The sequence below is a fragment of the Pelophylax lessonae genome, assembly GCF_965119305.1.
Source record: "Pelophylax lessonae genome assembly, chromosome: 2".
Lineage (NCBI taxonomy): Eukaryota > Metazoa > Chordata > Amphibia > Anura > Ranidae > Pelophylax > Pelophylax lessonae.
Window position 1 is genome coordinate 394,210,027 of NC_138769.1, and position 14,982 is coordinate 394,225,008.

At 46.5% G+C, this 14,982-nt stretch overlaps 1 protein-coding gene across 1 annotated transcript in view; it reads right to left on the reverse strand.

The window, feature by feature from the left end:
* Positions 1–2,102: 2,102 nt before the first annotated feature.
* The window catches only part of LOC309546395 (multidrug and toxin extrusion protein 2-like), a gene marked incomplete at its 5' end in the record, with an annotated part of 130,638 nt that continues 117,758 nt past the window's right edge, over positions 2,103–14,982 (reverse strand). The window contains 2 exons of the mRNA XM_082246054.1: positions 2,103–2,536; positions 12,081–12,177. Coding sequence (XP_082102180.1) covers positions 2,301–2,536; positions 12,081–12,177 — 333 coding nt within the window. The 3' untranslated portion in view covers positions 2,103–2,300. The remainder of the gene's footprint in view (positions 2,537–12,080; positions 12,178–14,982) is intronic.

A 14,982-nucleotide genomic window follows, 5' to 3' on the forward strand; every position in this document is an offset into this window, starting at 1 on the left:
TATTTCTCAGAGGACAGGGGTAACCTATGTAACGTACACAGTGCAGGAGTCAGAGGTATATACAGCCCAGAGCACAGCACCCCCATGATTGGTTCCACGACCCTCTTATATACATACACACTGCATATAAAGACAAACACTTCGTGGAATGACTGGCTGTCCCTTTAGCCTCTTTGATTCCTTTGTTCCTGTTCCTGCTGGTGGGAAAACTTAGGGGCAGCAGCAGCATACCTGCTTCCAGCTATGCTGGGGGCAGCTCGCCCCTTCAGTCCCCTTCATATTTCCCTCCCATACAGTTACTTCCTCCCCCTCCCCTCCTAGTAGCTAGTGAATGCAGGCAGCAGACAGCGTTTGTGGCTCAGAGAAATGAAATATTGCACACTATGCCGCATTGTTTACCTCTCAAGAATGGCAATTCCAGACATGTAAACGATTTTGTCAATGACCCGCTGACCACAGATAAATTCCAGCATTGCCAGGTCATTTCTGCAACTTCAATAATATGTATACAACAGTTATGCCAGGGTAAGGCAAATAGACTGTAAATAGGCTTTTGTTTAAAGAATTGGAATTCTTAGACTTGTGGAAAAACTGTCATTACCCACCTTTCACAATTGTATCTTCCTGACACACTCAAATCTTACAAATGAACTGTGGCTTGAAGCACTGCAAAGAATCTCTTAGATGTCAATATCCCCCTCCCTGATAAATACTGTATGCAATTATTCCTGCTTCATAAAGTTTTTAAAACTCATTAAATATATACTGCTTCTCCAGAAGGAACTCAAACTATGCACCAGAGGCACATCAGGACAGGCAGATCCTATTCACTTGTTCTGCCAGTGCCCCTAACTACTTTTCTACTGCCAAGATGTGTTTGATGTCAGTAATCATGATATTCACCTCCACTGTTCTCTTGAGCTAAATATGGGTATCAGGGGAGTAACTAGCATAAGGCACACAGGGCACATGCCCTACATCTCCTGCAGGATGTGCCAACTGCCCTCACAAAGCAGCACAATGCCTATGATCTGCGCTGTCATTAGAAAAAGCAAAGTGACATAAATACTTTACATTATCATATTGGAATATTGTATTGTGTTATTATTCAATGATGTTTATGTATAAGCATTATTGGAAAAGAGTGGCGAAGAACTGTTTTTCATATATATAGATACTGGTGTCAGAGTGACATTGAGTGGTTGCAGTACTTTCTAGTTATACTGTATATAGGGCACTTACAGTCTTGGGTGTAGCTGCATGGGAATAAAAAGGGTCTGTTTACAAATAGCTACTTGCAATTAATCGTATTAACAGCATCCCCTCAGTAAAGTCCAGGGTATCTCTGGTAACACAGGTGAACAGCTGGAGACGTCCATGCCAACTTTAACTGGAACTGTAGTACCCATACTTGAGGAGATGTTCACAACAGTAACTGTTCTGACATTGTTCTAACAGGGGAGCTCTTTCATGCCTGGCTGCAGATCCTTTGCATAGCTACCTCTGCCTCATCACGTGTGGTATTTCGGAGATGCAGAGGGAGGGAAGCAGAGAAATGTAGCTTCATTGTCAAGTTAAAGGGGTCTGCACATGTATCTGAGCATATTAAGGAATATAAGCACTCTGCTACAGTATACTTAGCCAGAAAATTTACAGCACAACACTGGTCATCACCCCCAACCCCTTACAGCATGCACCTGGCTAGATAGGGGAATTCCGATATATAACCATAGAAAGCTTAACTTACACTCGTGGAGGAAGCTCTTTCAAATGTGAGAAGATCCGAAATGGGTGGCTTAATAACCCTATCCTTTCACCTCCACCTTTAGTTATTAACAGACTATAGGGGATAGATGCTTTACCCTACTCAGAGTTACAAACTTAATAATATGCATGTTCAGTGGAATAAAACAAATCACACACTGTTCTTTTACAATAAAGGAGGTTGGTATTATATGTACAATTTATTTATAGCTATTACATTGCAAACACTGTGCTAAACTATACTCTGTTATGCTAAATCTCATGGTTACGTTGGAAGTCCCTGCTTGACATGTTTTTGTGTTAGATATTGAATTACCTCAATTCATGTAATTCCTTTACTGTAGGCCACATTGATGTGTCCTGTGCTTGCTTCTTTTTCACTTTTTTGTAAAACAAACTATGAAAAACCTGAAGAACTGGTTACTTGGGTAAAGAATTACAAAGGTTTTTGGAACTTGATGTAGTGGGGACATTGTCTTGGAAACACTACATACTTGTTTAAGTGTGTTCATTGAGACTCATCAGCTCCTGTATTATCATTTGGTAGTAAACAGCTTAATAACAATACCAATCATAAGTACACTAATGGCTAGAAGCAACGCTAGTCCCCTCCGGACCAAGAGCTGTTTATTGGAAAGGATTTCACCCACAACGTTAGTTGTTTCCATTGGTAGATAATCTTTTATTTCCAATTGCTTTGTATCATCTTCTCCAGAGGCCATGTCATGCATGGGAATAGCATCAACGCTGGAATAAGATGATGGTGTGCCTCCTGTAATACAGCAGAAATATAAAGATATATCACAGTTACTATTATTTTGTTATATACAGTAGGTATACAGTATTTTCAGAGATATACATTATCTATGTAAGGCCTATCTATGTTCTTATTCAGTGGTTCTCAACCTTAGTGAGAGGGTCTGCTAAATATTTCCAAAACCTTTTCATGCCCCAGCAGTAAAAAAAACAAAACAAAAAAAACCTTGATATTCATACAATAAAAGTATGGGAATGAAAATTGGAATTTAAAATATATTAAAAAGAAGTAATTCGTTGAAAATATGGGTTACTGTAATTTTAAAAGTACACACAATAACATAACTTGACTATTTTTAAAGCAATTTTTTCTCAACCATTCTCATACATGCTCTGTATCTTTATCCCTTCTTTATTGCATCTCTGTCTCCTGCTCTCCTGCTCTCCTGCTCTCCTGCTCTCGGTTTTAGGAGTCCTCTAGCTGTCATTCATGGCCATGCTATGCAGCAGTAGCCTTACAATAAACCATGACATGCTAAAATTAAATAAAAGATCTGTTCTATTCTGGATTGACACCGCAGTCTATAAACACTGCTCTCCCTGTGTACGATGTCTGGCCATTATGTTTTCTCCATTGCCTGATCTGTGCTACTCCCTAGGTGCCCGGAGCTACTCATGCAAATGGTTGCAATTTAGAGCTCCATAATAAAACTGAATGCCTGAAACCCATGGTTCATAAGGGCCAAGGCCAACTGGTGCGTGACATACTGAGTGGGAGCTATACTCACACTACCAGGAGGATAACCATTTTCTCTATTCACCACCAGATACATGGCCGATCAAGTTTGCACTCACAATAATAAAGATTTTCAGAGGTGGACATGCTCCCTCTCTATACCTCTGATCACTGCGTGTGCTGCACACAGACCCCAAACTTAGAACTTCTCCCGACTAATATAGTAGGTACTGGCCTCACACATGCCTGTGCCTAAAGGGAAAACCCCTTACAGGTGGGTTATTGGAGCACAGCCTAAACTGGATGGGAGGACAAGAAAGAAGTGACGAGAGGCAATTTAGAGACAGTAGGACTGTTTGACTGTGACACAAGGACACACAGGAGGCACAATCACACTACTGCAGGGCCTACCACTTATCAGGGCACATTCAAATTAGAACTTAAATTAATTAAATAGCCGTGTTCCCACAGTTCACTGAGTGTGATGTGTAATCACAAATGTAACCAGACAGACACCCTGGAAATGCAGCCAGTCAGGAAGATCTCATACAGTAATGTGACATTTAAGAAGTTTGCTGCCTGGCTGCAACTTCAAAGTGCCTATTTTGGGTGAAACGCATTAAGGGTGTGGCTTCTAACAGGAGTTTCAATGTGTACTATCAGCTTGATTAATTTACATTTGAGCATAGGCAACTAGTGTGCGGTTTGTTTCCATGTTTTATAGTAGAGTGGAGTATGGCGGGCTCTTCAAGCTAGGAATCTGGCTGGAGGAGGAATATGCAGGTAGCTCTGCAGCAGTGATAGGGATCAGGATCACTGAATTGTATGGTTACAGGTTGTGTTTCATTAATTCCAGCTGTTTTTTCTCACAGCAATTGCTGAATTTTCCTTCAGTGCGCAGCCCGGCAGAAAGGATGTTGCGGTCAAATGGTTGAGAACCACTGCTCTACTCACTACAGCCTAGTACACATGGGCAGAATGGTAAGTGGCATGGGCCGGTTCAATTGAAACCGGCCGACATTCAGTCCGCTTGTACGGCAGCTGATCTGACCGAAGCCAGCTTCTTTGGAAGGGTAATGACTGAAAAAGGTCTGCCAATGACTGGGAGTGCTGACTGGAGTATTCTGGCAGAGGGACAGCAAGGGAAATCGCTCTACTAACATCAGATTGTTAATACAGCAGCTCGGACCTGAGCTGTCAGGTCAGTAGTGTACACGAGTTTTTAGGCTCCATTCACACCTATGAAGGTGCAATAGAGCACACCGGTTTCTGTGATTTTGCACACCGCACCTGAGGCAGTCCATTAATTTCAATGGGCTGCCCTAAACTTGACTGCCCCACAAAATAAGTGTATGACCCTTTTTTTTTCTTCTTTTAATGGAGCTGCACCAAAACGTACTTTGTTACCATGAATCTTGGAGCAAGCATAATTGCACAAAAGGTACGTTGGGGTGCACCACCTCATGCCTGTAGAAGGAATGCATGTTTTTTGTGCACTATGGGAATGCATGTGTTTTTGCGCTCATTCCCACAACACACAAACGTGAACTGGCCTAATGCGCACATACAGTTAATTTTCTTTAGAAATAATAAGTTATAGCATTTATTACACAATTTTCAGGGAATTCTTGTAAGACAGCTGGCTCAGAGACATGCGCATGGTATAGCTCATAGAACTGTGACCAGGTGCAAGAGCACAGCCACAGTCATGTTGGTGCCAGATGGCCTAATTAAAGAATGTCCTTATCCAGTGCCAGTGCTGACTGGTCTTCAGCTATTCCTTGTGCTTTGCTTGTGTCCTGAATTAGTCTTCTGTTACCAACCCGGCTTGCTTCTGATCTGATCCTGGATTTTGCTCTTACTTCTGATCACCGGTTCCTGATCTCGGCTCTGTTATGACTCTGATCCTGCTTATGCCTCTGTACCTCACTACTCACCTGCTGCTGACCGCAGCTATCCCTGTGACCACGCTTTTACTTCTGAATCAGCTCTATTCAACACTATTACTGAGTGCCTATCATCTGCTGCAACCATCGATATGCATGTCTGCAATAAACTAAATGGGAGCACTGTCAAGGCCCACCTCTTGAACCCACAGTACATCGGCACTTCCTCCTTAACCCTGACTAGTTTATCCTGCGGCTCAGCTGTTTCTGATCAGCCAGATCTTCCAGCTTTGTATTGCCAGCCTAAGGTTCTGCTATCAACATATACTGATACTCATGTTCCTCCTGTGTCTTGGCACTATTTGTTCCACTCTCAGTGGTGCCTAGGCTGGGGATACAAGGGAGGCTGACCTCATCATTTCAGTCTCCTATCAGGTATATGACAACAATGCCACAAAAGTGTTGCTAAAATATGCAAGCAGGATTAAATATTTTTACTGGATTAAGTCCGGAAAGAAGACTAAATGGTTGTATATGTCTGCATACTCTCACATCTGTATACAAATATAAGCCTTGACAAGACTTTCTTTAAAAACTGATGGGTGGTATTCATGTTGGAAGGGCTTTCTGCAGCTATAGGAATCTTTTCCCTGGCTAATTGGTAGAAAATCACTTCTAATATGCTGGTAAAGGATCCTGTGCTTTTTATTTGTAGGGGATAAGATTATTATTCTTTAGACTTTAGCTTTAAAAACAGAGACTTGCACCCTAGGTAACCAGGCCTAGCCAAGGCACTACAGTAAAGTAGATTAAAGGTACATATATATAGCGCTTTTCCAATGCATGGAACCGAACGGTATGGCTCGCTTTTTTGCTTTTCCACTGCTGGTACCGCATGGTACGGTGTAGGAACGGTTCGGTACGGGACGGCGGCGCTTTTCCACTGCATGGAACTGAACGGTACGGCTCTGAAAAACAGTACCTACTCGATTGTGGTTCCAAGCGTACCGTACTAAATTCCACAACCCCTCCCATGCAGCCTGATTGGTCCTCACTACAAGGCAGTTACTGTTGTTACGCTGAGCGCTCCGGGCCCCCTGCTGGCCTCGGAGCGCTCACAGCGTATGCCCCCAGCACTCCAGTGTGTCGGCGTGTGCGTCCCCGCTCTCTAGGGCAAGCGCGCGCCGGGACTCTTAGATTCAAAGGGCCAGTGCACCAGTGATTGGTGCCTGGCCTAAAGTGGTTATTAAGGGTTAAGGTTTGCGAGAGGTAGTGCTGACTTAATTAGGCTTTACCTGTGCACTACCCATAAATACCTTCTCCTCCCACAGCTTCCTGCCGGATCTTTGTGCCTTGTGCCTCTGAGAAAGCGTTCCCTGCTGTGTTTGTTTGCTTTGCCTGTTGCCGAACCCGTTGCTACCTACTACTCGCCTTTGAACCTTTGCCGCCTGCCCTGACCTCTGCTACGTCCGACTACGCTCTTGCCTACTCCCTGTGTACCACGCCATAACAGCTGCCAGAGAGGTCGAGTTGTTACTAGGGGACACGACCTGGTAGTTACTGCCGCAGCAAATCCATCCCGCCTTGCGGCGGGCTCTGGTGAAGACCAGTAACTGCTTAGAACCGGTCTTCTAGTACAACCCGCGCCATCGCCTCTCTGGTCCAGAGGATCCACTACCAGTCCTGCCGGTTCGTGACAGTAAGATCCGGCCATAGATCCCGCTGATGTTCCCCTGCCAAGCCTAGCGGACCTCACCACCATTGTGGCCCAGCAGGGTCAACAGCTGGCCCAGTTGACCGCTATGTTGCAGCAGCTCCTGCCTTCTCAGCAACAGCCAGCACCTCCGCCTGCAGTTGCCACCGGTTCCAGAATCCGTTTGTCCCTACCAGACAAATATGATGGAGATCCAAAGCAGTGCCGTGGGTTACTGTCACAGTGCTCTCTCCACCTCGAGCTACTGTCCGACCAGTTTCCTTCTGAGCGAGCCAAGGTAGCCTTTATTCTCAGTTTACTGTCCGGGAAGGCCCTGGCCTGGGCTACACTACTATGGGACCGTGCAGATCCTGCCACCGCTTCCGTCCAGAGCTTCTGCCTAGAGTTCCGGAATGTTTTTGAGGAGCCTGCCCGGGTTACCTCCGCAGAGACTGCCTTACTAAACTTGACCCAAGGAGGTTCTTCCGTGGGTGACTATGCCATTCAGTTCCGCACCCTGGCCTCTGAACTGAACTGGAACAATGAAGCCCTTTGCGCCACCTTCAAGAAGGGACTTAACAGCGAGATAAAGGACGTCCTGGCTGCACGTGAACTTCCTTCCACTCTTAGTGACCTCATCTTGCTGGCCACTAGGATAGACAAGCGTTTTGCCGAAAGACAAGAGGAACTCCTCCTTGAAAAGGAAAAAGCTCATCCTAGACGCTACCCTCGTCTGGCTCCCGTTTTTCTGCATCCACCTCAACCCGCTACTGGGCCTCCCGCCATGGAGGCCATGCAGGTGGATCGGTCACGCCTGACTCCGCAAGAACGAAGCTGCCGCAGAGACGAGAACCTGTGTCTGTACTGTACCAGTACCGAGCACTTCCTTAGAGATTGTCCTCTCCGTCCACCACGTTCGGGAAACGCTCGCACCTAGTAAACGTGGGAGAGGCGTTGCTAGGTGTGGATTCTTCCTCTCCACGTCTCATCATACCCGTGCAGTTAATCATCTCTTCCAAGTCCTCTTTCTCCGCAACCGCCTTCTTGGATTCCGGTTCAGCTGGCAACTTCATTCACGCCTCCTTGGTTGACAAGTACCGTATTCCAGTAATCCGTCTACCCAAGCCGTTTTTCATCTCTACTGTTAACGGTGAGAGACTCTCTGCCACCGTGCAGTTCCGTACCCAACCTCTGCAGATGGACATCGGAATATTTCATACTGAGACTTTAGAGTTCTTTGTCCTTCCCTTCTGTTCCTCCGAACTCCTCCTGGGTCTGCCGTGGCTTTAACGTCATAGTTCTGTCCTGAATTGGTCCACCGGTGAGATCCTGCGTTGGGGTTCCTCCTGTTCTGACCGCTGTCTCAAGCCTGCTCTGGTCAAACAGGACCCGCAAATTTCTCCGCCTCCTGGGCTGCCCAAGCCATACCATTCCTTTGCGGATGTCTTCTGCAAGAAACAAGCTGAGGTTCTTCCTCCTCACTGACCCTACGATTGCCCGATCGACCTGATACCCGGTTCTACTCCACCTTGGGGCAGAATTTATCCTCTCTCACCTCCTGAGGCTCTTGCCATGTCCGACTATATACGTGAGAACATACAGAGAGGATTCATAAGAAAATCTTCTTCTCCTGCTGGGGCCGGTTTTTTCTTCGTGACAAAAAAAGACGGCTCCCTCCACCCCTGCATTGACTACAGAGGTCTTAATAAAATTACCATCAAGAACCGTTACCCTCTGCCTTTAATCTCTGAGCTATTTGATCGTCTCTGAGGGGCAAAGATCTTCACTAAATTGGACCTTCGAGGGGCCTATAATCTGATCCGTATCCGTGAGGGAGACGAATGGAAGACCGCCTTTAACACAAGGGACGGCCATTTTGAGTATTTGGTGATGCCCTTCGGCCTCTGCAATGCACCTGCTGTCTTCCAGGAATTTGTCAATGATATTTTCAGGGACTTACTTTACACCTGCGTGGTCGTATACCTGGATGATATTCTCATCTTCTCCTCCAATTTGGACCAACACCGGGCCCATGTGCGACAAGTTCTTACTCGTCTTAGGAGGAATCGCCTGTACGCTAAACTTGAAAAATGTCTTTTGGAACGGACCTCCCTGCCTTTCCTGGGATACATTATCTCAGCCCAAGGACTTCAAATGGACCCAGCCAAGCTCTCGGCGGTTCTGGATTGGCCACGCCCCTCTGGTCTCCGAGCCATACAAAGATTTCTGGGCTTTGCGAACTACTACAGGCAATTCATCCCTCACTATTCCACTCTGGTAGCTCCTATCGTGGCTCTCACAAGAAAAGGAGCTAACCCCAAATCCTGGCCTTCCCAAGCCGAGGAAGCCTTCCAGTCCCTGAAATCCGCCTTTGCCTCTGCACCCGTTCTCTCTAGACCAGATTCCACCAAGCCTTTCTCTCTTGAAGTGGATGCCTCCTCGGTGGGAGCCGGAGCTGTCCTCACCCAGAAGTCCTCCAGGGGCAAGACTTCAACTTGTGGCTTCTTTTCGAAAACATTCTCTCCCGCAGAGAGAAATTACTCCATTGGGGACAGAGAACTGCTGGCTATTAAATTGACACTGGAAGAATGGAGACATTTACTCGAGGGCGCCACACATCCTGTGTACATCTTCACGGACCACAAAAACCTGGCTTATCTCCAGTCTGCTCAGAGATTAAATCCCCGCCAGGCCCGTTGGTCTCTGTTCTTCGCCCGCTTTAATTTTGAGATCCATTTCCGTCCGGCTTGTAAGAACATTAGGGCAGATGCTCTGTCTCGCTCCTCTGATGTGGTGGGCGACGAGTTAACACCTCAATATATTATCCCTCCAGAACGCCTTATTACAGTCGCTCCCGTGGACCTGCACCTTCTTCCTCCTGGCAAATCCTACGTACCTCCACGTCAGCGGTTGCGAATTCTCAAGTGGGGCCACGCCTCCCCTTTTGCCGGCCATCCAGGGGTGCTAAAATCTCTCCAACTAATCTCCCAAAGGTACTGGTGGCCTTCTCTGGAGAAAGATGTCTCGGACTTCGTCCAGGCCTGTATGATTTGCGCCCGGGATAAATCGCCTCGCCAGAAACCAACGGGCCTCCTCTTGCATCTACCTGTTCCTGAAGTTCCCTGGTCTCAAATCGCTATGGACTTTATTACAGATCTTCCCTCCTCCCATGGCAAGTCCGTTATTTGGGTCGTGGTGGATCGCTTCTCCAAGATGGCTCACTTTGTACCCCTGCCCGGTCTACCCTCTGCACCCATGTTGGCCAAACAATTTTTCCAACACATCTTCCGTCTCCATGGCCTTCCCAAACATATTGTTTCGGATCGTGGGGTACAATTCGTCTCCAAATTCTGGAGGGCTCTATGTGCTCAGCTCGGGATCAAATTGGACTTCTCTTCTTCGTACCATCCTCACTCTAACGGCCAAGTAGAACGGGTGAACCAAACTTTGGGTGACTATCTGCGTCACTTTGTGTCCTCACGCCATGACGACTGGGCTGATCTACTTCCCTGGGCGGAGTTCTCCTACAACTACAAACAATCCTCTGCTTCTAACAAGTCTCCTTTCTTTGTAGTTTTTGGCCGTCATCCTCTTCCATCTCTGCCACAGTCTCCCACTCCTTCTTCTGTACCTGCCGTTGACAGTCTTGTACAGGACTTTTCCTCCATCTGGCGAGAAACCCACGCTGCTCTCCTCAAGGTTTCCGCCCGTATGAAGGTTCAAGCTAACAAGAGACGCAGATCTCCTCCGGAATTTCGCCCGGGTGACAAGGTGTGGCTCTCCTCTAGGTACATCCGATTTAGGGTCCCAAGTTACAAGTTGGGCCCTCATTTCTTGGGACCCTATAAAATCAAGAGTTGTATCAATCAAGTTTCTTATCAGCTCCATCTTCCTCCCTCCCTCCCTCCGAATCCATAACTCCTTCCATGTCTCCCTTCTTAAACCTGCTGTCTTTAACCATTTTTCTCCCAAGCTTGTTTCTCCCACCCCTGTCGCTGGTACCTCCGATATATTCTCTGTCAAGGAGATCTTGGCGACCAAGATCTCCCGGGGGAAAATATTTTTTTGGGTCGACTGGGAGGGCTGCGGTCCTGAGGAGAGGTCATGGGAGCTGGAGGAGAACATCCTGGACCGCAGCCTCATCCTCAAGTTCCTCGGTACCAAAAAGAGAGGGAGACCAAAGGGGGGGGTACTGTTACGCTGAGCGCTCCGGGCCCCCTGCTGGCCTCGGAGCGCTCGCAGCGTATGCCCCCAGGCAGCACTCCAGCGTCTCGGCGTGTGCGTCCCCGCTCTCTAGGGCGCGCGCGCGCTGGGACTCTTAGATTCAAAGGGCCAGTGCACCAGTGATTGGTGCCTGGCCTAAAGTGGTTATTAAGGGTTAAGGTTTGTGAGAGGTAGGGCTGACTTAATTAGGCTTCACCTGTGCACTACCCATAAATACCTTCTTCTCCCACAGCTTCCTGCCGGATCTTTGTGCCTTGTGCCTCTGAGAAAGCGTTCCCTGCTGTGTTTGTTTGCTTTGCCTGTTGCCGAACCCGTTGCTACCTACTACTCGCCTTTGAACCTTTGCCGCCTGCCCTGACCTCTGCTACGTCCGACTACGCTCTTGCCTACTCCCTGTGTACCACGCCATATCAGCTGCCAGAGAGGTCGAGTTGTTACTAGGGGACACGACCTGGTAGTTACTGCCGCAGCAAATCCATCCCGCCTTGCGGCGGGCTCTGGTGAAGACCAGTAACTGCTTAGAACCAGTCCTCTAGTACAACCCGCACCATCGCCTCTCTGGTCCAGAGGATCCACTACCAGTCCTGCCGGTTCGTGACACCTGTCATTGTTTATGCAACACCACTGCAGTGAGAAGCGCTGTGTGTTGAGAGGCCATAGGATTGCTGTGTCTCCTTAAGATGATGTCACGGCAGTAGAGGCGGTGCAACTACAGAGTAATCCTGCCCACTACTTATCAGTACTATAAACAGTGGAAAAGCAAACCATACCGTACCGTACCGAACCGTTCCAACACCGTACCATGCGGTACCAGCAGTGGAAAAGCAAACCGGGCCAAGCAGGGCCGAGTAGAGCCGAGCCGGTACTTGCAGTGGAAAAGTGCCAATAGGCATGCAAATGATAATGCCTAATCAAGCCTTTTATTGTTCCCTTATTTACCCTTCCATACATGTTGAAATGAGGAGATTTCTTTTACCAAAAAAAAAAACAGCAACACATTTACATTTTTGTGTCAACTTACCACTTTCCACCAAGTCAAATTTAGATATTGAAACATCTTTTCCTGAAATACTGGGGTCAAGGGCTTTCCATGGCTTCACTCCAGCCCTTATTCTAGCCTGGCAAAGTGAAATGTATGATTAGGTGCAATTAGTACAAATATTATTCCACCACTTTATCTTTTAGTTTTTTAGCTACATAATGATACGACTTACTTGTGTGAATTAGCTCCCTTCTTGGCCAGAGGCCAAACTACTGAACCAGGCCCCACACCAGTAGGATCATGTCTTTTCACTTTCCAGTGGCATCTGTCCCAGCAGTGACAACGGAGTCTTTTTGAGGGAAATCGTGTTAAACACTGATGTGCCTCCACCAGCACTTTATACACGTTATATGGTACACTTTACTTTTTTTAGCCTGAAGGCATGAAGAGAAGTGGGGCCTAACGCTCTTCCTTCATTTTTTACTTCTCATGGTTAACATGAACGTTTACACTTCATTCATCGCTGCTTTTCACTATAGGAGCAGTCCCTTATTTTCTTCATTGGTAATTGAGACCAGATTTTGTTATTAAAGCAGAACCCCTTTACTTGAATAAAATGGTGTAAAATATTAGTTCCTTAACATCTAAATCTCTCCAACAATCAATCTGATCCTCTTGTATACTATGCTGGACTTGGCCATGCTACGGTGCTCATTGCTTTGGTTTGTGGTAGATTCTAACTGGCTCTAACTTTTCAGTCCTGCCTCAGGGTCCTGCTACTAGGTGACCCCACTCTAGGTGCAACTCTACATTTCTACGTGTATGGCTTTTCCAGCTCCCACGATCAACCAGCTCCCTGGTCCAACCCATATCAATATATATATATATATATATATATATATATATATATATATATATATATATATATATATATATATATTGTAACAGGAAGTCAGCTAAATCTGGGAATGTAGTCACAGGAAGGAGATACATTTCCACCTGATTTAGAAAGTCCATTAATTAATTTAGGGTGTTGGCTACAGAGCTAGCCAGCAGGAAGTTGAAAGGCCTTCACCTGTTCAGAATGAGGGAGTTAAGGCTCTATAATTTGTTCAGAGAAATTCCTATTGTTTGCTGCCTCCAGAAGCTGTGTCCTGAAGCCATGTGGGCTGGGAGCAGGAGGACAGTCAGCGTGTGCCTCCCGACAGGATGTGTGGGCCTGGGAGAAGACCCCCCGGAGTGATGTGTGCCCGGGACGGTAACCAAGGGTGAATACGTCTCAAAGGTGAGAAGACGAACTGTTGATGTGAAAGAAACAAAGGACTGTGTTGCCCTGTGAAGCTATTATAAAAGGACTATTGAGTGTCCGCTGTAGGACAAGGAAGTCTGCCCGACGGTAGGTTGGAGACAGACACTTAGGCAGGTTCCAGTTGTGAGAAGGTAGCCGCCCACAGAGGCAAGGATTTATTTTCTGTTTTATTTTATTTTGGATGTTTTGCTGCATACAGCCTGGTGAAGAAAACACCATTTAATAAACCACACTGTTTGTTTGTAAGCACTTGTCGGCTACCTCTCTGGGAAAACGCACCCCCCAAGGGGTCATCCACACCCGCCACCGAGCTAATCCCTTACATATGGTGGAGGTATGCAGTGGGCAGAAGCGAAGATCCCTGCAAGGAAGTGCAAATGTTTGATGAACTTTGTCTGGTGCATGAGATTGCACAATCTATGTGTGCAGGAGAGAAGATCCTGACAGAAAAAAAAAAAAAAAGTGTTTTAAAGAGACAGGGGTCTCAAAATTTTTTGATGAACTTTGTTGTGTCTGGTGCAAGTGACTGCACAAACTGTGTGCGCAGGAAAAGAGATCCTGCAAGAGAGAGAAAAACTACATGTGTTGAAGAGACAGTGGTCTGAAAATTGTTTGCTGGACTGTGAAAAATTTGTTTGTGGAGTTATTGAAGATGGGGCGGTCCAAACGCCTGAAAAATGCAAAGATAGATGAAATGAGAGACCGGATTCTATGGATGGAGGGGATGTTGCCGTCTGAACCAGCCCCATCCATGCCTAAAGAGAGTCTACTAAAGAGGAAGGTTGTTGTCCCTAGCAACACTGATGAAACTGCTATGGAGACGCAGTGTGCTCAGATGAAAAGTAAACTCAAAATGGAGGAGATGTTGAAACATCTGATTATATCAAATGCAGCTCAACAGCAAGCAAATGCAGCTCAACAGCAGGCAAATGCGGATTTTCAGCAGAGCTTTGCAGCTCAACAAAAGGCTCATCAAGAGAGCATGGCAGGCTGGAAACAGAGACGCCAGCAGCCAATGGAGGCCATCGGTTTGGAGGAAACCGAGTATGTGTGCAGGGCTGAGTTGGATGCCTTGCAATGGAAAATGGAAGAAAAGGAACAAGCCTTGGAATTGCTTAAAATGGAGCATAGAAACTTGCAGGAAACGAATGAACTACTCAAGTCTCATGTGTCACAGTGGGAAGAATCCACTGCTCTTCTTTTGGTCGAGTTGCAAAAACGCAGAGAGACTATAACGGAGAAAGATACCATCCTCATGGAAAAGGAAAGTGAAATTCAGACTTTGCAGAAGCAAAGTATGGCTGATATGTTGGAGTTGCGTAATCAGCTGGAAAAAAGTCTTCAGTCTTTGGGAGCTACAAAAATAGACCTGCAGGAGTCGCAGGAACAGAATGTCGCTCTGAAAACGACATTGTCTCTCAGCGACAACGAGAAAAGTGAAAGAGAGGCTAAATTACTGAGTACTGTGTATGAGCTCACTACTTTGAGCAATGTGGTAAATGAATGGCGTGCGGACTGTGAAAGTTGGAAAGGGGAAGCCCAACGTGTCCAGCAGCAGTTAAAGGAGAAAGAAGCCTGTGTGGCAGAATTACATTCTTATTCCCAGATGCTAGCCAATGAGGTGAAGGCTCT